This window comes from Astatotilapia calliptera, chromosome 6 (assembly GCF_900246225.1).
Source record: "Astatotilapia calliptera chromosome 6, fAstCal1.2, whole genome shotgun sequence".
Taxonomy (NCBI): Eukaryota; Metazoa; Chordata; class Actinopteri; order Cichliformes; family Cichlidae; genus Astatotilapia; species Astatotilapia calliptera.
In genome coordinates, this window is record NC_039307.1 from 21,062,163 (window position 1) to 21,085,567 (window position 23,405).

At 38.5% G+C, this 23,405-nt stretch overlaps 2 protein-coding genes and 1 long non-coding RNA gene across 5 annotated transcripts in view; 1 reads left to right on the top strand and 2 right to left on the bottom strand.

Annotated features, from left to right (window-relative positions):
• LOC113024213 (uncharacterized) lies at window positions 1–6,313 on the bottom strand. Of its 2 annotated transcripts, none has more exons than XR_003272638.1 (3): window positions 6,150–6,313; window positions 5,736–5,808; window positions 1–1,956 (listed from the first exon to the last, which is right to left on the bottom strand). It is a non-coding gene; the product is annotated as an uncharacterized LOC113024213 (long non-coding RNA). The 2 variants fall into 2 exon arrangements; XR_003272639.1 differs by lacking the exon at window positions 6,150–6,313 and having other exon boundaries at window positions 1–1,174; window positions 1,848–1,956; window positions 5,736–5,798.
• Window positions 1–23,405, bottom strand: part of LOC113024198 (MAP/microtubule affinity-regulating kinase 4-like) — a 597,794-nt gene that overhangs the window by 328,207 nt on the left and 246,182 nt on the right. The window lies entirely within an intron of this gene.
• The window catches only part of ugt8 (UDP glycosyltransferase 8), a 22,527-nt gene continuing 4,877 nt past the window's right edge, over window positions 5,756–23,405 (top strand). Inside the window, exons 1-5 of one of the 2 annotated variants that reach the window (XM_026171075.1) lie at window positions 5,756–6,016; window positions 10,522–11,354; window positions 15,400–15,542; window positions 21,654–21,730; window positions 22,770–22,989. In XM_026171075.1, coding sequence (XP_026026860.1) covers window positions 10,524–11,354; window positions 15,400–15,542; window positions 21,654–21,730; window positions 22,770–22,989 — 1,271 coding nt within the window. In that variant the 5' untranslated portion in view covers window positions 5,756–6,016; window positions 10,522–10,523. Of the gene's footprint in view, window positions 6,017–6,510; window positions 6,924–10,521; window positions 11,355–15,399; window positions 15,543–21,653; window positions 21,731–22,769; window positions 22,990–23,405 lie in introns of those variants that run through there. The other variant, XM_026171076.1, reaches the window with a different exon arrangement.

Genomic DNA, 23,405 nt, shown 5'->3' on the forward strand with positions numbered 1-23,405 from the left:
TTTATTATTGCAGTGTGGGTTAAAGTCATTAATAACAGCATTATTGCACTATTACAAACAAAGATTTCTCTGGATTCTCTGAATCTTTAACATTTGATGTTTTTGCACAAGTTTAACTTAAAAATACAACATAAATATTTAAAACAATAATGTTGTTATTTACATTTTACGCAGCATCTCATCTTCTTTGAATGACGATTGAAAAGAATGAAAGCATTATGATTGAAATAATACAATGATATAAAAATAACACTCTCCCTCGGTCTTCTTCCACCATGACAGGACAGGAAAATAAAAAGGTCGTGAGTGAGACTCAGGTGTGCTGAAATCTTTAATTGGATTCCACACAATCTCCTTTCTTGCTTCAGTGTAATAAAACAAATGGGTTTTTAGTTCTGCGACACTCTTATGCCATTTATTCAAAAAGGAAACAGTGATGTCGTGTTTATGAGCAGAGTTTAGAACTGGATCCAAATGAATGTGCATAACTTAGTCTTCGCAAGTATATACAGTGAATTTAAACTGGAACTGTATATGTACGTGTCTCTGTGTGTGTGTGTGTGTGTGTGTGTGTGTGTTCATGTATTGAGAGAGAAAGATATAGGGACAACTCTCAGATGTGGGGTGAGGAAAAAGCTATCTTGGAAACCATGTTTTGAGCATAGCAGTGACTTCAAGGTCAATGTTTTAGCCCCAGGATAAAAAACTAATAGCATAATAATGACAGAGAGGGAACTGCAAACAGGAGATAAGGTGGACGAAAACAAAATGCTGATCGCTGAGAAGGCTGATTGCAGAGCTACTGTGCTAGCATTAGAAAGAGGAAGAGAGAAAACTGAGGAGGAGACAGAAAGAACAACGTTAGGGATATTAAAAAAAATTATGGGTGCTTGTCTGCTGTATTTCTGTGACTCACATTAAAATGATTGAATGACTATCTGACAAGGTAATCGTTTAACATCCATGACTTACAAAGGACAAAATTCAGCATCTCTCACTTTGTCGCTTATATTCAGTCGTATGGGACATGAATGACATAATGAAACACACTTTTTTGACTATCCAAATGAATCAAGTGAATCCACCTGCAGTGTTTCCATATACTATTGCATCCCTGTCCCACTATCGGTCCACTCAGTTTTCAAGTTGGGAGATTTGACAGGAGATCGCTGATCTAAAAATGACATAAGTCACAGTAAACTTGGATGTATAAAAAAATTGCATTTTTTATAAATACAAAGACCTGTGCGTAGCACACAGTGAATGCCTTGTAAGGTTATTATTTAGTTAAACTGAGCCATCACATGTACAATTATATACGACAGTTTGTATAAAATATTTACATAGATGTTGCATTAACAGTACCCTAGGCAATGTTTTTGCAAAATTTCGTCAAGATTGATGCACTTGTCTAGGAGGAAGAACTCTTCCTCTAGGAGGAACATACAAACAGAAGCTACAGTCATTATAGTATGAACATGCAAACATGCCTGAAACTATAGATACATAAAAGGCAAAAACAGAGTTCCTACAAAGCTCTTTTTTGGATCCTGACTGCTGTTTGTTTTATTTTCTGTCAAGATGATCCCGTGCTGTAATAATGTAGCAATCCAGGCTCTGGGGAGGCCATTCCATGACTGATAGTGTTTTATTTTGTGTTTTTCTAGCAGAAAAAAAAAAGTGGATGATGTTACCAGTTGGTTGCTTTCTCAATGGTATTGCATGGTGGTTAAAATCTGATGCTGCTTGTCTGCATTTATATTTCCATTCATTTTTACATGATTCCCAACCGCTCCAATTCATGGCAGAGACTCCACCATGTTTCACAGATGGCTGTAAACACTTACTGTTGTATCTCTCTCCTGTACCTCCTTTACCTTCCACTTCTTCTTTTGTCCTCCACTTTTGTCCTCCACTTTTGTCCTCCAGGTTCTTCAAATTTACTTGAACACCACACTGCGCATCATGGTGAGATATGCCAGGTTGTCAGTTAACTTGGAAAGTTTGGAAATCATTGTGTTGTTGCAAAAGTACCATTTTATACCTGTTAAACTGTCAAATTAAAGAAATTGGAACAGATTATGTAACCTAAGGCAGAGAACTGGTTTTGAATTCGTTCTCTGCTAAACAAGAACAATCCCCCCTCCCAAAGCAACCTTTCTTCTAAAAATAGACTGGACTGAAAATGATTTGATTTTTTTTTTTTTTTAAATGGCCAATGTGCAAAGGAAAACTCTCAGAACTATTGCGCAATACCACTTGGTCTTAATCATGGGATAAGAAAGTCTGGTTCCTTGGAAGCAAAATGTAAAGAAAAGACAGGTATATGTGTATGTATTCCTACTTAGCGTGAGAAATAAGCTTTAAAATGTAAAGGAGAAAGGTTGCTGACAGAAAGGCTGATTCATTTATCACTTAGTGGCCAACTTACAGAGATTAATACAGGCTTTTTGGTCATGGTGTTTGTTCTCCCCCTTGTGGTGATCATTACATATTACATGACATCAAAAAAAGAGGTGTAAGCCAACTAATCACCTGGAATCAGCTAATCAGTTACTGAAATATACTTCGAGTAGAACATAGTGACGGTCTTCATAAGAACAGCCTTTCTGGTCATAATTCTTTTCATTCTTCAAAATATATATGATTGTATTACAGCAGAATCCTGCAAAACATTTAAATTTGACCCATTTGTAACCAATGAACTGGCTGCACCTCTAGTACAATGCAATTCATTGGTTACCCTGCAACAAAAACAACTGTTACCCAGTTTTAATATGCAGCTCTGCTCACATTTAAAGGAGTCTTGTTGAAACGACTTAGAAACATTAGCAGGTTTCTAATGTTTCTAATGTTTTGCCAGCCACCATTTTCATACCTTACAATTTTCATACTTTACAATGAGCTGCACTCAAATGCGACATCATTACTTTTAGCTTTGAAAATTGTCACAAAGATTCTGTTGTACCCGATTAAATTATTCCTTGGTTTATTCAGCTTCTTACAAAGCCAGCCTGTCTAATGAAATGAGTAACTGGTCAACATCCCATCCATCCATCTGGGCACCCATAGCTTTGCCGGTCTGACCTGGAGCCACAACACCGTCGCCCTAGTAAAGAAGGCCCAGCAGTGGATGCACTTCCTCCATGTCCTGAGAAGAAATAACCTGGACCAGAAGCTACTGCTGGCCTTCTATCACTCCTCAGTGGAGAGCGCACTCTGCCTGGGTGTTTGGTACGCAGGGGCCACAACTGTGAACGGGGAAGGCTGTGCAGAGGGTAATTAACGCTGCCCAGAAAAATAATTGGCTGCCCTCTGCCACTCCTAGAGGCCATCGCCTGATCCTCTTGTCTCAGGAAAACCTGGGCCATCACAAATGACCACCTGTTTGACCTGCTGCCCTCTGGGTCAGTTAGGTCCCACACCTCCAGACTCACAAACAGCTTCCTTTCGTGGGCCCATTTGGACTGTTAATAAACACTATCCCCCTACACCCCACTGATGACCACCCACCTCACTAATCTGAACTGAGTATCATGGACTGAGTAACGCTCATCACTCAGGCCACTCACACACGGACTCTGTTCAGACCAAGTCCTTTCTTTGCAGTAATTCCAACCACTTTGCAATTTGTTCTCTAATGTGTTCCTTTCTCTTATTTTTGCACGTTTCACTTGTTTGCTCTTTATTCCTGCTGTCTACTACTTATATTTTATTCCAGCACAGTTGGTGTGGTGCACCCACAATTTCGTTGTACATGTACTATGACAATAAAGGTGATTCTATCCATTTTAATTACAGGAATTGAAATGGGAACTTTCTTTAAAAGGTCATCAGTGCCCTTGTTTCAAAAACACACCTTTATTTTAAACATGTTAGCACAGGCAGCTTCACACTAAATTGTAATACTATTGTTTCTCCACTAGGGGATAGCACAGGACATGAAGCACAGTGCCCCATTTAAATTTTTTTATTTTGGTCCAGTTTACAAGACAAACACAAATGAATCAAACATTTCAGCATTCGTTGTCCTCCAACTACCCCCCAGTCATTTTTTTGATGAGGACTGCTCCCCGACCATGTCAGTTTTATATTCCCTGAATACACAAAGAAGCGCAAACTAAAATTCCACACAAGCACTTATTTGTCAGATTTGCTAATCTCCGGTACATGCACACATGTGCAGTGTGATTTTTATTACCCCATTCCCTCTGTGTCTACACTTCTTTTACTGATCTCTCTAGCTCTCTTCTATTTTTCTTGTTTCCTTGCCCATTCTCCTTCCCAGCACACACAGCAGCTTCTGTTACAATATAAAAGTCTTTGCAGGCTTTCTGTTCTCAAACACAGATGAAGATGCACACCACGAATGCCGCCACTCTCAATGGGAGACCTCGCCAGCGAGCTGTAGATTGAGTGTCCCAGGGTGATTAACTATTGATATGGGGCTCAGGTAACGCACCTGATATCTGGGGGGTGGGGGAGAAAGACAATAGCATCGGAAGAGTGAGGGGGGTGGAAAAGAGAGAGTGAAACAGAGAGAAATAGTGTCCAGGGGTAGAGTAGGATAGAGACATATAATGATGGGAGAGTGAAGGCTGAAGGCCAGCTCACAGACAAATAACAAGTACATGGTTGCATACGCTGTAAATCCACATACAGGCCCCCCTTTGGATTGGCGGACTGAGTGGATGCTCAGGCCCAGCAGCCAGTAGCTGAATTGCATATTGTGATGACTCAGGGCATAGCTGAGGAAATGGGATGGAGAGGGCACTGAATGTAGGGGGGGGGGGGGGGGGTGTCTTTGTGTGGAGGGCAGGCTATAAACAAATGGATCACTGTGAGTTAGAGAAGAACCATCCATTTGTCTTTAGCAACACACATTATGGTCCTGCTCTCCAGTATCCCTCAACCCCACCATCCAAATTACGTTGCATTCCCACCTATATTTCTGTGCTTGCTGTGTAAACAGACCTGCTTCTTTGTGTAACACCAGTTACAACTTACACCGTCAGCATTTATTGCAATCACCCCCCTTTAAATTCTTTATTCCTACCTCTTTGCTGTCTGATAAGAATCTCTCCCTTATTCATACCTTTTTGTAGGTGGGGAGTTAAGCAAGCCCACTTTCCCAAAAGCAATAACAGCAAAGCAGCTAATATCGGGTATAGTGTGCATATAGTGCTGTATTCCTGTAAATAGATGATCTGGGAAAATATATATTTTATTCACACTGTCATCAGCTGATATCGTTTGATTATCCATTATAATTCTTCTTACTGTTAAAACAAACTTACAAAGCGGTGGAACAGACGGCGTATTGAAGTTGTTCACACCCAACATTTAGAAGCGTTTATGAGTTTCGGTGGGCCGAGTGTTGAACACCGGCACCATCAGGAACTAATTAGAAGCACACCCACATAAAAGGTGAGAGAAATAAAGAAATCTTTTGTAAAGGGTGCCTTATGAAGTGATACTACGAGACCTCATAATATCCGGTCATTACACAAGTCCAAACTTACTGATTGTGGCTACAAATAACAGTAAATAAAAGTGAATATAATTTAATTTTCTGCTTGATTTAATCGATTTGAATTTAAAAGACTTAACATGGCGCCTCCTTTTCTACCTTACCTTCGATCGCTACGCTCATTTAAAAAAACCCAAAAAAAACAATACAAAAACCCAAAACGATTGTGTCAACACAAACTGAGTCACCTAGTATGTAGGCTTACCTGTATGGGCTGTTATACTCCACCGCTCCGTCGTGTTTTTTCCCTTCTTTCTGCCACTCCCTTCACTTCCATCCTGCAACACAGATAGCCCCGCCTTTCGGCCACTCCTGTGTGGGACTCTGAGTTTAATGCTCCCTCCGCTCCTTCTCGGTTGCCGGGGGACGTGTTTTACTGACTACCTTTTGCGTTGTTTCTACACGACGCGTAAAATTCTCTTCAGGAAAATCGAGACTGCTGCAGTTTCACCTTTAATTTCTCCCGAACTACACTGAAGTCCCCAGGTAAGGCCAACCCAGGCGAACTTTTAGTCAACAGGTGCTTTTACCTGGTTCGCCCATAAAACTTGGCAGTTTTATTTTTTCATACAGGTGGCTGATATTGATGAAGATGACAGGTTACAGGCTACTTTCTTACCTTTTCTTTTAAAGCTCAGCCGGCTGTCCCCATCCCCCTCGAGGTGCAGGTGTAGTCAGGTTGCTATCTTATGCTGTGTTCACGTCCCTTGCGAAATATCCACGCCGAAAATATCTTTCTTTAGCCGAGAATCATTGTTTCGCATTTTTTCCTTAAATTTAAAAGCTGATCCATTTTGCAGAGTTGGATATATATATATATGTGTGTGTGTGCGTGCGCAGCTTTATTCATACATTTTTCCTCATAAAAATATAATTTTTGGTCCCTGGATTTTTGCCCTTCTTGACTTGAAGGATTAACCTTTTCACCCATGACTTAAGCTATGATCGATATATATATAGAGAGAGCTATAAAACATATAAAGACCTGTAGAAATAGGCAAACACGACCACTACTACATTGGTGTTTGGTTTTTTTTGGGGTTTTTTTTTAGTTAGCTTACTTATCACACATGATATCAAATCTGTTGGCCGGACTTTTACGTTCCATTACAGATGTTTAGAGTTTACAGTTTAATATCACGTGTCCAGTGGACTGTCTTATATGACCTTAAGCTAAGGTATTTCAATACCAGGCGTAAAGACGGCGATTCTCTGTGACTTTTTTTTTCCTTGTGGGAGGGTCAACATCAGAGCACCTGTTAAGCCAGTCCTGTTCCTCCGACGCAAAGTGATCACCTGACATTTTTCTTTTTCTTGACTGCTCAGTCTCTGTCAGGCCAGAGGTAGTTATGTCACTCGTGCGTGTGTGACAGTCACTGCTAAACAGACCAAAGTAAGTCCAACTTGAATTTCGATTGGGAGGAATTTCGTCCTCAGAAATTCTTTGCGGTATTGATTTAACAGTCAGACTGTTGGTTTGTGTTATGACGTGTGCCTTTGCTCAAATCTTACCCTTATTATAAGGGATAAAAGGATATCCCTCCTAGACTGTGACAGCCTGCCTTACTTAACAAACTGTGTTCCCACTTACTTAGGGCCAATCCTATTTTGTTTCCCCATTGATAATATTTTTAAGCAAATAGGGGAATTTAATACCATCACTATCACATTCATCACTTCTTTCTTATTTCTGGTTCACCTCGGTTGCTGGAACACATTGGCTTTATCCCAGTCTCCTTTTTATTTTATCCTTCTTTATTTCCTGACACAATGTTTATCTCTTGAAAAAGACAGACCATGTCTGACCACATTGATTGGTGCTTCCTTATCTGTAGTTCACATTAATGAGATACCATCACTGTAAACTCATTCGCTCTGTCTTTGTTTATTTGCTGACATAATGTTTTAAAAGACGGAGCCTGTCTGACCTGTTCTCGTGTAGCAGTGCCATAATCATGATGAAAGGGAGGGAGCAGTAAGGGTAGTCGCGTGTTCAGAATCAAGGTAAAGGTGAGGGGAAAATACCTTATACTGGACAAAAAGCTGTGATTTTTCCCTTTGTCAGTGGAGAACACGTTGTCCCTGAGCAGATCTAAAGGCTCTTGACCTTTACTTATCTGTGAAGTGCTCTTGCATCACCTTCCATCTTAGAGTTAACAGTACAAAGTATTGTTTCCAGATATCACAGAATTTCAACTAACCTTTTATATACTCGACCTGTTATAACTTTTCACACATATGTGCACTTGCATTTTTTTTGCTGATGACACTTGTATGCAGCCACTAGGCCCAGATACGTGTTGCTATGTCAAATTTCATTATGAGGGTTTAACCTCGGGCATGATTTAAAAGAAAAGGATTGCATCACACCTTTCAGCAGGTTACGAAGCCGTCTTCCGCCAGTAGTCACCAGCTAGCCGAGCAATAGGACTTCAAAGCTACCATCATCTGGATGTCTGAACCCATTTAATCTTTTAGATTGTTTTTTCTTTGATTTTTCTAAAATTCAAGCGTTATTACCTCAGGCTAGCCAGTCTTGCCCTTCAAGGTCCTCAGCTGGGTTCTTTTTTTTTTTTTTGCAGCAAATAAACCTAAGACCAGTTTATCTTGCTTCACTTGAGAGATATGAGCCAAAAATAAATAGCTAAAGGCTGACTTGTGTTTGACTTAATATCAGCTCTTGGACGTCACTTCTCCGCTCTCACCAGGGTGAATTGAACTAATGAGCCCCCACTGTGGAAACAGCAAGGGGCCTCCTGCTGTGTTACATCCCGAAAACGTTAGTCTGCATTAGAGAGTGTTAATCACGGTATAATTACCACATTGTGGCACTGATTGGATAAAAGTGCTTCCTGCCAAAACTATACTTGGTTTGATTTTTAGTAATGCATAAGAGATTATGTGTGCAGAAAATGCTACAAAACAGGGAACCTGAATGGAAGACTAATTTTAAGATAATCACATAGTTAAAGTCCCCCCCTCAAAAACTATTAAATACTTTCTTTCTCAGTTACTTTTGTGTTGATTTTGAATAAAAAAAAATACAAATTATTGTGCAGAAGAGTTGTTATGCTTAGTTTTTTTTTGTTTTAAGAAATATTTTGTATGTCTGAGCTGTCAGATATTGATCATGCATCATATTCAACGACTGAAACCATTTTTTTCCTGTTAAATAACTGTAATTTAGCATCTTCATCAAAACAAAAAACGGAGTCTCTATCTTTTTGATTAAAGAGGTGGTGCGTTGTGGAAGATTAACTGTTGCAGATACATTAAATTTAGATTTTTCTTTAAATGACCAATACTGTTAATTTAGAGCAGCTGTGGCATAAGCCTTACATTGGGTGGTGGACTAATAAACTTGTTAAACACTGTACAAAGTTTATCTCGTTAAGCTTAATAGTTTATTAATCATTGTTAATTATCATGTAAATCTAAAGGAAATCAGTATCCTGCATGGGCAGACTAAGACGTTAATTGTAGATTTGGAAAATGCAGCCATTACTGCCTACATCACATTTGTCTGATTACCTTTGTATATTTTAACAGCGGCTTAGCTCGTAAGATGAATCGCACAATATCAAAAGTATCAACATTACACTGATTTATCTCCCAGCATTCCCCTGCTGACTATTATCTTACAAACTACAATAGCTGTCTTCCCAAGGTTTGCTCTAATCTTCCCCATCTCATTTTGTCTCCATCCATATAATCCCATAATATTATATCCTTCAATTCTCTGAATCCAGATCACTTCCTCAGCTGTCCCTGCACACACGGTAACCAGACTCCATTGTTGGTAACCTAAGTCATGACGCATCTTAGTCCTCAGTAGACATTGGCTGGTTTCTATAGTTACCATCAACAGTCTGTGCTGAGAAGTGTCTGTAACAACATGCTGAGGCTATTTTAATGCAAAATGGTGACATCCTTTAGTCCTCTTCATACCTTGCCTTGAAGAGAGAAACTCCATATTGTGATTAAACAAGTGTCTTCCTATTATGATTGAATGCTATAAGGCGAGCAGAATCAACAGGTGCAATTGTAATACAATCGGGAGATATTACTTGTGCCATGACAAAACAAAATGTAGGAGATGTATTGTGGGGCAGAGAGGATATCATAAATGGCTCACCCTTGAAAGGCTTCCAGACCAACATACAACTTTCTATATTCATCTATAGGTATTTAAATAGCACCCATACATTTCCGTTGGATGTCATCACCACACAGCTAACTGTAGCAACTTATGGGTTAGGCACTGTAGATAAATGTAACCCGCGTAGTGGACGACCCTCCATAAAAAGGCTTTCACTGTTAATCATTAATCCAAATGAGAGGGGCCGAGAGAGAGAGCAAGAGAATGGGTGTAGGCATATAGGGCACAGGCTATGAAATGGAGGCTCAATAATAGTTCTTTGTGTTTGTATTTGTGAATAGGGCGGCTGGAGGTTCAGAATGACGTTGGTGCTACCCACACCATGTCAGCGACAGTTGCGCACAGGGTGATTAGAAATGGAGCGGTGGAATCGAAGTACGTCAGAAGAAAGAAGAAGTTGATAAGGAAATGTAATGTTTTGATGCCAGAAAAATGAAACGGCACAAAAGCTGAGACCTTGTAATTTCTTCATATGGATTTGTATGTATGAGAGAACTGAAAGAAAATTTATACAGCAGAATTCATTTCCAGGCTTGAAGTTCAATGAACAGGAAATAAGAGTTTCAACTCTCTGAATCATGCTCTGCTGATAGAGATAAAGGTTTATCTCAACTAAATAAACTCGTCTAATTAGTAATTTTCCATCAGCCTCCTCCTTGAAGGTGCAAAGCACACAGACAAGTAACTCCTAGTAAACAAAGTTTTATGATGCATTGCTTTTGGATAAACGGTGATCTGTATCTGTATTATAATATTGCATTGGAATGTCTGTACTGTGTATTTTGCAGCTGTAATCCTAATATTGCTCTTTTTATTATTATTATTGTTTCAGCCATGCTACTACCCTCATCACTCCTACTCCTCCTGGGCCTCCTCACATGGAGTCCCAGTACGACAAGAGCCGCTAAAGTGATTGTGGTCCCACCCATCATGTTTGAATCGCACCTCTACATCTTCAAAACGCTGGCAACAGCTCTACACAAGGAGGGCCACGAGACCCATTTTCTAGTTTCAGAGGGTCGTGAGGTCCCGCCCTCTCCTCACTACCATTTACAGCGCTATCAAGGGATCTTTAACAGCACCACAGCTGACAATTTTCTGCAATCCAAAGTCACCAACATCTTCTCAGGCCGCCTGACATTTCTCGAACTGTTTGACATTCTTGACCACTACTCTCAGAACTGCGATGCTGTCGTTGGCAATACTGAAGTAATGAATCGGCTGAAAGAGGCCAAGTTTGACCTGCTGCTAGTGGACCCCAATGAAATGTGCGGTTTTGTGATTGCTCATATCCTGGGTGTGCAATATGCTGTTTTCAGCACCGGCCTGTGGTACCCTGCAGAGGTTGGAGCCCCGGCCCCGTTATCATACGTACCGGAATTCAACTCGCTGCTGACCGACCGCATGTCCTTGATGCAGAGGATTGCAAACACAGCTGTTTACCTCGTACAGCGCTTTGGAGTCCATTACATCGCACTGCCCAAGTATGACCGGATTATGAAGAAACACGGAGTAAAGCCTCAAGTGGCCATGGCTGACTTGGTGCAGGGAAGCCGGCTGTGGATGCTGTGCACTGACATGGCTCTGGAATTCCCCAGACCCACCCTTCCACATGTGGTGTACATAGGTGGCATCCTCACCAAGCCTCCCAGCCCACTGCCACAGGTCAGTACCAAAAGGGACACAAAGCTGACGAGCTTATTATGAGGGTTGTTCTATTTTGTCATGTCCAAGAGAACTTGTGCAGTCTCCTTTTGGCTAATGCAGCATTTAAACAGCTCGCACAGCAAGGTATTTTGATACATTGATACAAATGTGACCATAGTCTTGAATCAGTCCTTATCCTTCATATGAAACACTGCTGACAGTATCATAAGAAAGCAGCAAATGTTAAAAATCCAACAATTATTGCATTCAAATTTTCAGGTGTGTCACCTCACGCCTTTACATGTCCTATTCTCTTGTACTCAGGCCCAATGCTAAACTTGTATTTGAGATAGGCTTATTCATTTCAAGATCTGAACAATGGAGCCTACATTTCATGAATGCATCTGCATCTAGTGCTCACAGAGGCCTCTATAGGAGCCTGAGCATAAAATGAGCGCTCTTATGCACTGGTGACAGAAGCACTGTAGTACAGCTGGCTCATGGGAACAGAGTTGAAACAGGTCATTATGCAAATATGTGTCTTTATTGGTCAGAATGGGAAGCTGCATTGTTTTTCTAAGTATTATACTAATATTAGTATATTAGTATAATTAGATTAATACAGTAAATTTTGTTATGGGTGTGGTCTGTGTTTGAGAACCCTGAAGAGTTATGAGAGGTATTATAAAGGCATGAGAAAGGACATACTCCTTTTTTTTTTCCATTCTTTAGCCTAAATCCATTCTGCAAACTGTTTCTCTTTTGTCACTGAATTATTCAGAGTTAATCAAAGACGCAGCCCTTTTTCAGAAAAGGCCTTAATCTGTTAAACTGTAGTATCATTAAGTAGAAAATAATGGCTAATCCATGTTTCTTATAGCCAGTCATAAGATAAAAATGAAATCGTCACACGAGAATTTGGAGCCAATAAAATGTTGGCTTTTTTTTTTTTTCCAAAATAGTTGCCGAGTAATTAACCACTTGTTGAAAAACAACCCTTTGGGAACTTGCAAAAGCTTGGCTGCAACGTTCCTCTTGAATTTTAATCAAATTCACACATCTCTAGTTAATGAATTGTTTTTCTGCACTTTTATCTCTTGAAACGACTTCGTCTTTATGTCTTCACAGTTTGCTGTTATTCACACTAGCTAGTTTCCATTATCTATTGTTTTTTTATCACTTGTGATATTTTCTAATCACAATGTGCTACAAAGTGACCCTTTCTAGAAAAGTCTGGTGTGATGATTGGTTTAGGTTCAATGTACACGGCAGATTTTGAGCAAAAGGGGGAAGGGTGTTGAGGAGAGGCGGGTAGTGATGGGGGGGTTAGTCCAGCGTTTGGACATTGCAAGCGCGGGCTGTCGGTATCTGCTGCGGAGGGTTTTAGGAATGCCACACCAGCCAATAGGGAGTATTGTGCAGTGTTGTGTGGAGGGTTATAATGGAAGTGGAGGGAGAACGAGGTCATTGTTCTAACCCTAACTCTGGGGACACTGAGACTCTTTTATGGGGTCACTAAGGCCGTGTTGTAGGGACAGTAGGGGGTATGCTGCTGGGACACAGAGCCCAGTGTGCCCGTGAAGCTGCTCTGTGCCAGGGCAGCCTTAGCTCCTGCAGCTGGACCGTTAGCCTCCCTCTCTCCCTACTTGTCCGGCAATCCTGTCTCTCCAACATGGCTGCTCCCTGATCGGTCCCTAACCACTGTTAGTCAGTCCATCCTCACTTTTACAAAAATATATTTTACTATTGGACAAACTAATGGTTTCTTAAGTGCACATCAGGACACGCCCCAGGGTTGGGTTAATATCCAACTGCCTGTTGTCCTTTCAACAACCTGTAAGAGCAAATATATTTTTAGAGATGTGTAAATGCCTGTAAATGAATAAAAAGCTGGGCATAACATATGATGCTAAAGTACACAGACTTGTTGACATTTAAGGTCTTCTTGTATGACTTTTCCTTATAATATTGCTAAGAATCTCAATAACTGTCAACTCTCAGCTCTAGCTCAACACAACCTAAAAGGAGACTTCACATCTTTTTAAAATTAATTACCTACCAACTGAAATTCTCAGACAACTAAATTAGCAAAATAAAATGACAACAATCACAGACAAAAAAACAACTGCAAACAGCCAACATAGATTAGTCCAGTCATCCAACCCTAGCAAACCCAAACTCAAATGACTGTTTGTCATGATTTCTTCTTTCAAGTGCCTGTTGAGAAGCACTGTAGTCCAAGTAATGGCAGGCTGTTACTAAAAAAAGAAAAACACCCCCCAAAAAACAGCACCACATGGCAGAGTGTTCCATGTTGCAGGTTTGCTCATGGACGACTCCTCGTTTTTTACAGGAAGAGTGCTTTAAAAGCGTATGGTATTGGATTTATATGTAGATTTGTGGTTATAATTTTCTTAGTGTAGTTTGTAGGAACCCGTGAGTTCTGTTATTTCAGTTGTTGTGCTGATAGTTTTACATCTTTTATTTGAATAGAGCGAGCATTTAAGGTATTGGATGGTCTCTAATTAGGATAGCTAGAATCTTAGGTTCAACACATCAATAGTACTCAAAAGTTGTTGTTTTTTTTGCTTTGTTTTTTTGTAAAAAGGCTTTACTTGGAAAATGATACCATAAAAGGTAATGTTTTAACCTTGTTGTAACTCATAGAGATAATACTATACCTTGCCAGCCTCAAACTTGCAAAGACTGTTAAACATTCAATTAGTAATTATAACTTGGAGCACAGAAATACCCAACTTGGCTTTAAATAATACAGAAGTGCTCAAAAACAAACATTCATGGGTTAATGACGTCTGCTCCAGTCCACCATTATGGATAACTATACTCAAATTTATTGTTACCCTGGTGATTTCACTCTCCTACATGGCCAACTGTAGGCACCAGGGTTGCTTCCAGTAAAGGCAATTCAAATGAAGGGATCTCTTGAAAGGGATCTGTGACATTGCTTCTTGATAGAGGCCTCTGCTGAGTTTTCTTCGAGCAACAAGAAGTCCTGTTTTTCTTAGAAACTTTAAATATATCAAACCTTAGAATTTCAAACTAAAATGTAAGCCTGCTTTAGCATCTACTTGCCAACCAGTTGGAGAATCCACTTTTGTTTTTTTCTCCCACTGACCCGTGGTTGTCAGGTGGTAACTGATTCTGTCTCTTTGGAGCTTTAGCAGTTATCATTTTCACCGTGACAGGCAGCAACCCTCCTGACCATTTAGGAATATATATTTGTTCCTTGCAATTGGTGATTGCCTGTGGTTGCTAACTGGCCTTTACGTATATTACCATCTATGTGAGTTTATATTTTGAATAGGTGAAAATGTGTTATAAAAGACTTGTGTACATATTGAATGTTATTTAGCGTCAGTTTTTCTGGGCTTGGTTGCTGATGATCAGGAATGACTAATGTTTTTTGATTGCACCTATATCAACAGCTCATACACTGAAAAATCTGACAGTAGTACAAAGTTGATACTAAATGGTTGAGGTTGTAGAGTATTACGTTTTTTGTTAATTAACATATAATTTCATTCTAAAAATCAAAGGATCTGAGCTTAGATGCATCTCTACAGAGTTTTCAGGCTGGAATATGTTATTGGGTTTTAGAGCCTCTGTACTTATCAGCCTTCAGACATGATTACCGGTTGTTCTAACATTATTAAAAAAGTAGTTTAGTGTACTGCGTTTTCATATTAAAGTTAGATTGTAGCATTTATTCAGTCTTATACTGTCATCCTACATTTATATGCAAACCTGTCAAAATGGATGTGCACAATAAACTCTGCTATGTCAGTACAATAAATGCTATCGTCACATAGGCGTGACTGCAAACCTTCGCAGATAACTAAAACAGTGTTTAGAGCTTATGTGACTTAGTCATGCTTTATTGACGCTGATGTCATGTATTTGTTCTTAAGGCTCTAAAAGAAAATCCTGAGTTAAATTGTAAATTGAAGCACTTTCAAATATGAAATACATGTTTTTTTTTCTTTCTTTTTTTTAAAGCTGTACTTTATCCCTCCCTGGTCTTTTTTTTCTCATGTTCCTACAGGGTTTTGAAGACTGGGTGAAAGACACAGAAGAGCACGGCTTTGTAGTTGTGTCATTTGGAGCCGGCGTAAAGTACCTTTCCAGTGACATTGCTCACAAACTAGCAGGTGCCCTTGCCAGACTGCCCCAACGTGTTATCTGGAGGTAAAGAATCTACTTTCAATTTAAAAGATGTGAATAGAACTTTCTAAAACCTAAAATTAACAACAGTCTTCCACTAGGCATTTTTTTTTCTTTTCCGTTTCTTTTTTTGGTTGTTTGTTGTGTTTTATGGAGAAACCTGCAGTGGTGGTAAAACGTGTATGCGCTCTTCCTGATTTTCTGTGTTTCTGTATGTTTGTCTCACTTAAATGCTTCAGATCATCAACCAAATTTAAATATTAGACAAAGATAACGCAAGTTAACGTAGTTTCTAAATAAAGGTGTTATGATATAAATTAACTGCTGTGTATCACATGTTCGGAAAGCCACACCTGTTCTCGATAATCTCGAAATGATTTAAATAAAACCTGCCTGATAAAGTGGAGTAGACCAAAACATTCTCAAAGGTTAATTCAGGAACAAATGGGAAACAAAGTAATTGGGATCTCTCAGTCTGGAAAAGGTTATGAAGCCATTTCTAAAGCTGTGGGACTCCAGCAAACCACAGTGAGAGTCATTATCCACAAATGGTGGAAACATGGAACAATGGTGAACCTTCTCAGGCCGACCAAAATTACAAGAACGGAGCAACGACTCATCTAAGAGGTCACAAAAGACCCCAGAACAACATCCAAAGAACTTTAGGCCTCACTTGCCTCTGTTAAGGTCAGTGGCCATTACTCCACCATAAGAAAGAGACATAACATTTTTTACTAGAGGTCATCTGGTAGATCAAATAAAATTGCGCCATGAATGCTGAAACTTGTTCGTGCCACAGTAAAACTTGATCAGTTGACAGTGACTTTATAGTTTAAGGATGGAAGTACCTTTGCAATTTTTTTTCCTTTCTAAATTTAGCCACAAGTAATTCAGCCCGAGTACTGCTCTGATAAACACACTTTTGCATATGTGAATGAGGTGCAGACAATATATGACCATGTGACACGACAGGAGCTACTTCACTTTTAGCCGCAGAACTGCATTTGCAGCATATTCAGTTCTGTTTACTGCTTTCAGGATTAATTAATAACGAGAGGTAGTAGTTTAATGTTACATTAAAACCATCCATCAACCTTTTAATCATTAACAGGTATATTTGAAAAGCTTGCCATTCATTTACCACATTGACCCACATTTCTATGGATATTTTAACTAAATATGGGATAAAGGATAACTATTTGGTTTAAGGAAATTTTATCACATAATAATACTTTTTTTTTGTGTAATGTGAATCCAGGAGCAAAGTACTGATTTGCAGTAGATACACTTAACATTACACTGATGGGTATATAATGCAGAACAGGCACCTGCATGTAGAGGGTTGGCAGCTAGTTTGTAGAGGCCTGACTACACAGTTTCCAGTGATGTCATGCAAGTGAACTGTTAACCTTCCATTATGTTTTCCTCTGTGTAAATGCAGGTATGTCACTGCATGCTGTCTTTATTAGGTTTTAGGTCAGAGATTTAGGTTTTCTTGTCATGTTTTTTGTGTTCGGACTGCAAGTACAGATATTTCAGTGATCAGTCTTCATTTTATTGTAACACTTAAGTCTTAAAAAGAGATAATACCACATTGTGCCATTCCTTTTCTCTCAAGTTGGCCTTTGTATACTATCATCACACGTTTAAATCCCACACGTGGTGAAAAAGAAAAGGCAAGAAGTGCAAGGATAAATTTCAGAGTCACTAATAAATAAATAAATAATTTAAAAAAAAAAGACCTCTGTGCTGACTTTACTGATTATCTTATTGGGATTGTTTTCTTTTCTTTTGGAAAATACAGATTAAACAGATCGCTAAAGCTCAAGGCGAAATAGGACTCCTTTGTTCTTGCCGTGTGCCAGTTTATTCGTGTTAGCTTACTGACCTTCTGTGTCTTAGTAAAATGAGGCCATCGTACATATGCGTGACGTCTTTTATTTAGTTTTGGTGAGAGAGGTGGTAAAGAGGAACAAGTGAACTTACCCATGCAATGTTAAACTGCAAGAATTGACTGTTGTAAAAACTGGGTGGAGGGACCTCAGATGATTCCATTGTGGTTGCAATATTACCTTGATGACTATTTAAAAAAAAAAAAAAAAATGCGGGTTGTGTTTATGTGTGCAACATTTTATGATACGGATTCATCTCTTTTGTTGCGTATAGTAAAATGAAACACATTCCCTATTTTCACTTCCCTAATTTTTCATGGTATGATAATCAGGCTTTTTATACAGGAATCTCATCACAGTAGAGAACAAACAAGATCCTCTTTTAAAGGGCAACAGTTATGCGATATTGTATGTTAATGCAGCTTTTAGTTTCCCTTCTAAACTAAGAGGTTAAAAAGGAAGAAGGCTGATGACGGTATCAGGGAGCCAAATGAATTGTGTCATTGATAATTGGCTCCATGAATGTAGGCTTTGATGGGCAGGATGGTGAATTGGTGCTTTGTTAAAGACAGATGAAAGAGTTTGGGCTGGGGAGGGAAGCAGACAGAGATGGACAGATGGGAGTCATAATGTAGCATGCATATGCTGAATTTGCGGAAATGCCTCCCCACACAAAAAACACACGAGTATTTAGTCAGTGGCATGATCTGCATATTTTTGAGTCGAGTGCATTATTTTCTTTATTGCCGACCAAGAAGAGAATTGAAAATGGTATTTAAGTAATGAATTTTAAATTCAAAATAAAATGCAATGGAATTGTTTTATTTTTGATATATTTAAAATGAACCAAGAAATTCTAAGTATTATTTTTTTTCTGTCTTGGAGGTCAGGGTGCCCCAGAAATAAACATGAGACCTAAGATGATTAAGTTAATGAGTTTTGCTTAAGTTTTTAGTTTGTAAACGCTACCTTTAAAATGTGCTGTGTACATATAAAGTGGTGGCAAAATTCAGGTAGGCTTGCTCGGTAAACTTTGCATGTCTTGTGGCTCTAGGAAAATGTCAGCTTATTGGAAAGACTTTTGTTATTTAAGTAAACATACTGTTCCAAGCAGTAAGTCACGTGGCACAACCGCAAGGAATTCCACCCGATCAATGATGGTGATGTTCTTTGAAGCTCTATAGGTACTTGCAATGCTTATGTAATTTTGCAACAAAAAATTTATGTATCACTGTTCTATGTCTCGGGCGCTGTAGACAGTCAAAGGGATTCTTGCCAGAAATGTCAGTCAGAAAAAATATGTACCGGTAATTAATTTTAATGTTTTGCTTCCACCACATAACATTTTCAATGTCAAAGACATAAAAAAAAAAAGTATATAAAAAATTTTCTATTGACGCTTACATGCAGACATACACAGGCATTTAGAAGAACTTAAACACCTGTGAGTACAAAAGCACTTTTGCTTTTCAGCTTTTGTTGATGCAAATCAAGTTCATTTGTCTAGGTGCTTTCAACCTCAAGGTAATTCTAAATGCTTTGCATAAAACAATAGATCAAGAGTAAGTACAACTGTACGTTGTGTTGTTTTTTTAGTTTTTTTAACATTTACTTTTTAAGTTGCACAATGTGCAGAACAAAAAAGCCCAGTTAACATCCCTGTCACAACTGCAGATTTGGGGGGCACTGATTTAAAACCACTGCGAGCTGGTGTAATCCATATAGCTAGTTTTTGTCATTGAATTAAGAAATATTGTTTTGCACATGTAAACATTGATTAAGTTTATGTAATGGCTTAAAGTCCCCTGGAGATATGGTTTGCAGATTTGTGTTTAAGTTGCATAATTACAGTAAGAAATTTTTTACAAACTTGTTTCTTTTTAATTTTCCTTTTATTTATTACTTTTTGGTTCCCATGATTTAAGTTTGAAGTAGCATGCTGTGGATCGTAATGTCATTTTTGTCTGTACTGAAGTGCTACTGCCAGTTGACACAACTTCTCCCTGTTACTTAGATTCAAACCAGTTCAGTACTGTGCCAGAAAGACACACCCACATTTCCAGTCAGTCTAGAAGTATGTTAAAAATTTTCTGAAGTGTGTGTGTGTTTTTTTTTTTTTTTTCCCTGATATACGATAACCAAAGACATTTATAAAACTCATAATAAGCGTATCTACATTTAGATTTTTTACCATGATGTAAGCAACTGCATCGGCAACACTTGAAATTTTAGATCGAACATTATCAACAAAGTAGTTGATTGAGGCCCAAAGAAGCACGAGTGTGAAAGAGAAGTTCAGAATGAATAAATCACTGGTGTATTTCATGTCGTTTTGGCATCACCATTTGGTTAAGCAATATGTCTCCCCTGATCAGTTGGCGATATCACAGAGAGCCAGAAACCACTTGACAAGTGTTTTAGTGACCAGTAATTTACTTCTACACTTTGCACACAGAAACTTGCATAGAGGTAAACGATGTAGATTTATTACCTGAGAGTCAGTCCTAGAGTTTTTTCGTGATATTAAAGGTGTGTGTTTGTATTCTGTTCTCCATTTTTCAATACAAACATGGACCATAGCTAACAGATAAGCATAATACAAAATACTGAGGAAATACAGGGTATAGAGGGGTGCTGGGCTCAGCTGTGGCTCACAGATCAGACAATTTAACAATTTGAGTGAGTTTCTGTTCATTACAGATATGATACCAAGGAAAAGGACAAAAGACATTCAAAAGAAGCATGATAAAATCATCAGTGGGTTTTATCAATGTGGAGATGACAGAGCTTCCTCAAACATGATAGCCTCTTTTTGTGCACACAGCTTCACAGTTTGCTTCAAAGTTCAGTTTAGAGTCAGTGACTGTTGCGAGATATTTTTGAGAACAAATACATTCCACTATCTGACCCTTAGACAATGTGACCTCTTGTGTATGCGTACTTCTGTCTTAGATATGGTTAACTGACGATAGGACTCGCACCATTTAACAAAATTAACAAAGACTGGGCCGTTTCATTATCCAGGGGAAGTTACACATTAAGCCAAAGAGAAAAAGATTATCAGTAAAAGAATGTAAACCAAGACGAAGTAAACAAAAAGGTTTTTGAGGCTGGACAAAAAGGGGTGGGAAAAAACAGAAATAAGATAATGTTACCATGTGCTGCTAAAGGTGTTGGCAGGTGGATTGTAACAACTAAATTTGTTAATATAGGTCAGTGTAGATTCACTGTTGCCGTAGTATCGGTCTCATTTTTCAAAAGATACGATTTTCTATATTTTGTGCATGATTCATTTTGTGTATACGTTTTCTTACAGTTTCGAAATGACCTTGTCTGGCTGGCATTTACTATTATCCTCATTTACATATATCACAGCTCTTAGCAGCTAAAAAAATGCATTGACCAGACTGTCTCTTTAGTTTGTCGGTTATATCGTTTTTTAAAGTTAGTCACTGTGATTTGTCTGGCAGACTAATCCTCGCAATAATGTGAGGGATGAACACAACTCGCATAATCTTTATGGATAACTTCTGATCTCTTAGGACTAAACATCCAAATCTTTGTGTTAAAACACTACATTGTTTAAAAAAAAAAAGAATTTGACTGAGCACATTATTGTGGAAATTCACACTAATCACTAAGTGTTCATTAGCAATCAAGGTGAAAACCTGTGCAGTGAGTGTCGTTGTACACTCAGTAGTCCCCTTTTGTTCTTTTATATTTTCATAATTTTAATTATTTCCCCCCCCAGTGTCTTAGAAGTGTTAAGAAATTATACATTGTAGCAGAAAGAATCGCAATTAGTAGATGTGGCACTAGACTGCTTGAGCTACACAACCGACACTGTTTGCCACTGCACCACAGTGCGGAGTTAGTCACTGTGGTTGGAAACAGACTATTTCTGGCCCCACGCTCTACCAACCGTGCTCTATATTACTGACCTCATTTAGCATTTGAAAACTGCAATCAAGAGACAGTGTGACATGCAAACACTTGTGTAGTATGAAGAAACTTGGACTTTCTTACTTGATTTTTACTGGTAAAGTCTGGGTAGCACTTTAAAATAATGTCACACTTTATCAAGGTGTTAGCAAGTGCGTTATTCAATCTAATAAATTGTTACTTTGCTTAAAGCACCTCAAGATTTTTTTTTTTCTCAATTGGCTTAAATTTAAGATTTTCTTCTCAAAACTAAAATAAATTGCTTCAATGTTTGTCCTCTGCATTGTTTCCTCCTCCTCAGATTCTCTGGCGTGCCACCCAGTAACCTTGGCAACAACACCAAGCTTGTTGATTGGATGCCTCAGAATGACTTATTAGGTAAGGACATGAGATCATTAAAAAAAACGTAGCATCCAGTTCTTTTATCAACATATTTTGTTTGCGACTCAGATCGAGGTGATTCTAGTTAACTAAAACTGCAAATCAAAATACATGTAGTTAAAAAATCATTGTTCATGTTCATCGAGAAATAAATTAAAAATATATAGACCATGTAATTTTGATCTTGTCTTTGCAAGATTAGTCAAATTTAACAAATATGAGCAGACCTCAGTGCATTTCCTAGAAACGGTAACACTAACATGTATGTGAGTTAACCGTTTCCACAAAGTGTCGTTTGTGTTATAATACCCGTTCAGACCTTCTTAAATTCTAATCTGATGAAGAGCCCCCATTACAATAATTCACAATATCAAATATAAAACATTAAAATTACAGAAATGAGTCTGAAAGATGTAAACTCACACTGAAAACTAAATGAAACTAAACTCAAAGAAAATAAAAACAAGATTTTAAAAAACTGTAGGAACTCTTCTGTTATTATATTTACCTTGAAAAAAGTAAGAACGTAAATTTTTTGTACTACTGCTTGATGACAAGTTTTTACACATCCCTCAGGAGTTGTTGGTTTCACCCTGTGGGTGTGGCTCACTAGGTTTTGTGTAGTATGGATCCCTTCTTCACATACTTATTAACCTCACTAGAAAGAATACACACAGGTTCATTGTGCCTGACAAGGATGAGGAATATGCCACATTCAAAGTCTGACAGCAAGGACTTGATTATGCGACGATGTAATGCCATTTTACCTGCAGGACACACACTAGGACAGTAAGCATTATAAAATTAAAAATAACAATGTATGTTTTTCTGTGGTGTTATGGTTACCCACTGCTCTAAGCCATGGTCATAAAATGTTTTCCTTTTTTTTTTTTTTTTTTCTGGTTTTCTTTTTGAATGATGCCTGATGTGCTGCTGTTTCACTTTCTCTAAACTGTTTCTAACCTTAGCAAAACAGCCCCGTCAAAAACTTTATGCATAACATACAAAAAACCACCTGTTGTTTCTTGTCATCTAGGTCACGCTAACACAAGAGCGTTCCTGAGCCATGGGGGCTTGAATAGCATCTATGAGGCCATGTATCATGGTGTGCCGGTGGTGGGTGTACCTCTTTTTGGTGACCATTATGATACTATGACGCGCGTAGCAGCCAAAGGAATGGGAATCATGTTGCACTGGAAATACATGACAGAGGAAGACCTCTTTACAGCCCTGAGCAGCGTCATCACAGACACCAGGTTAGTTTGTCTTGTACTGCTTTGTGTATTATTGCTTTTATCAGTGAGATCTGATAAAAGGCTTTTAGGTTTTAGCTTACCTAAAACCTAAAACCCAAGTCAGAGATAACGGGTATTATGAAGTAGGCTGGGCTCTATGCTTGAGACTCCATTCATATAAAAAGGCGTTTTTCACAGATCATGTGACTGCTGTTCTGCACAAAATGATCCCTCTGAGTGAATGTTATCTGATGGTGCCGATGATGATTAAAAAAACCTGACAAAAATCTTTAATTAACATTAAAAAAATAACAGTAAAATGCAATTGTTGCGATTTAAGACGAGATTAATGCTGCAGAAAACGGTTAATCTGGTGATTTAACACACTGTGGTAAAATAAACATTTTAATTCAGTTTAATTACTGTCAACAGCGCTC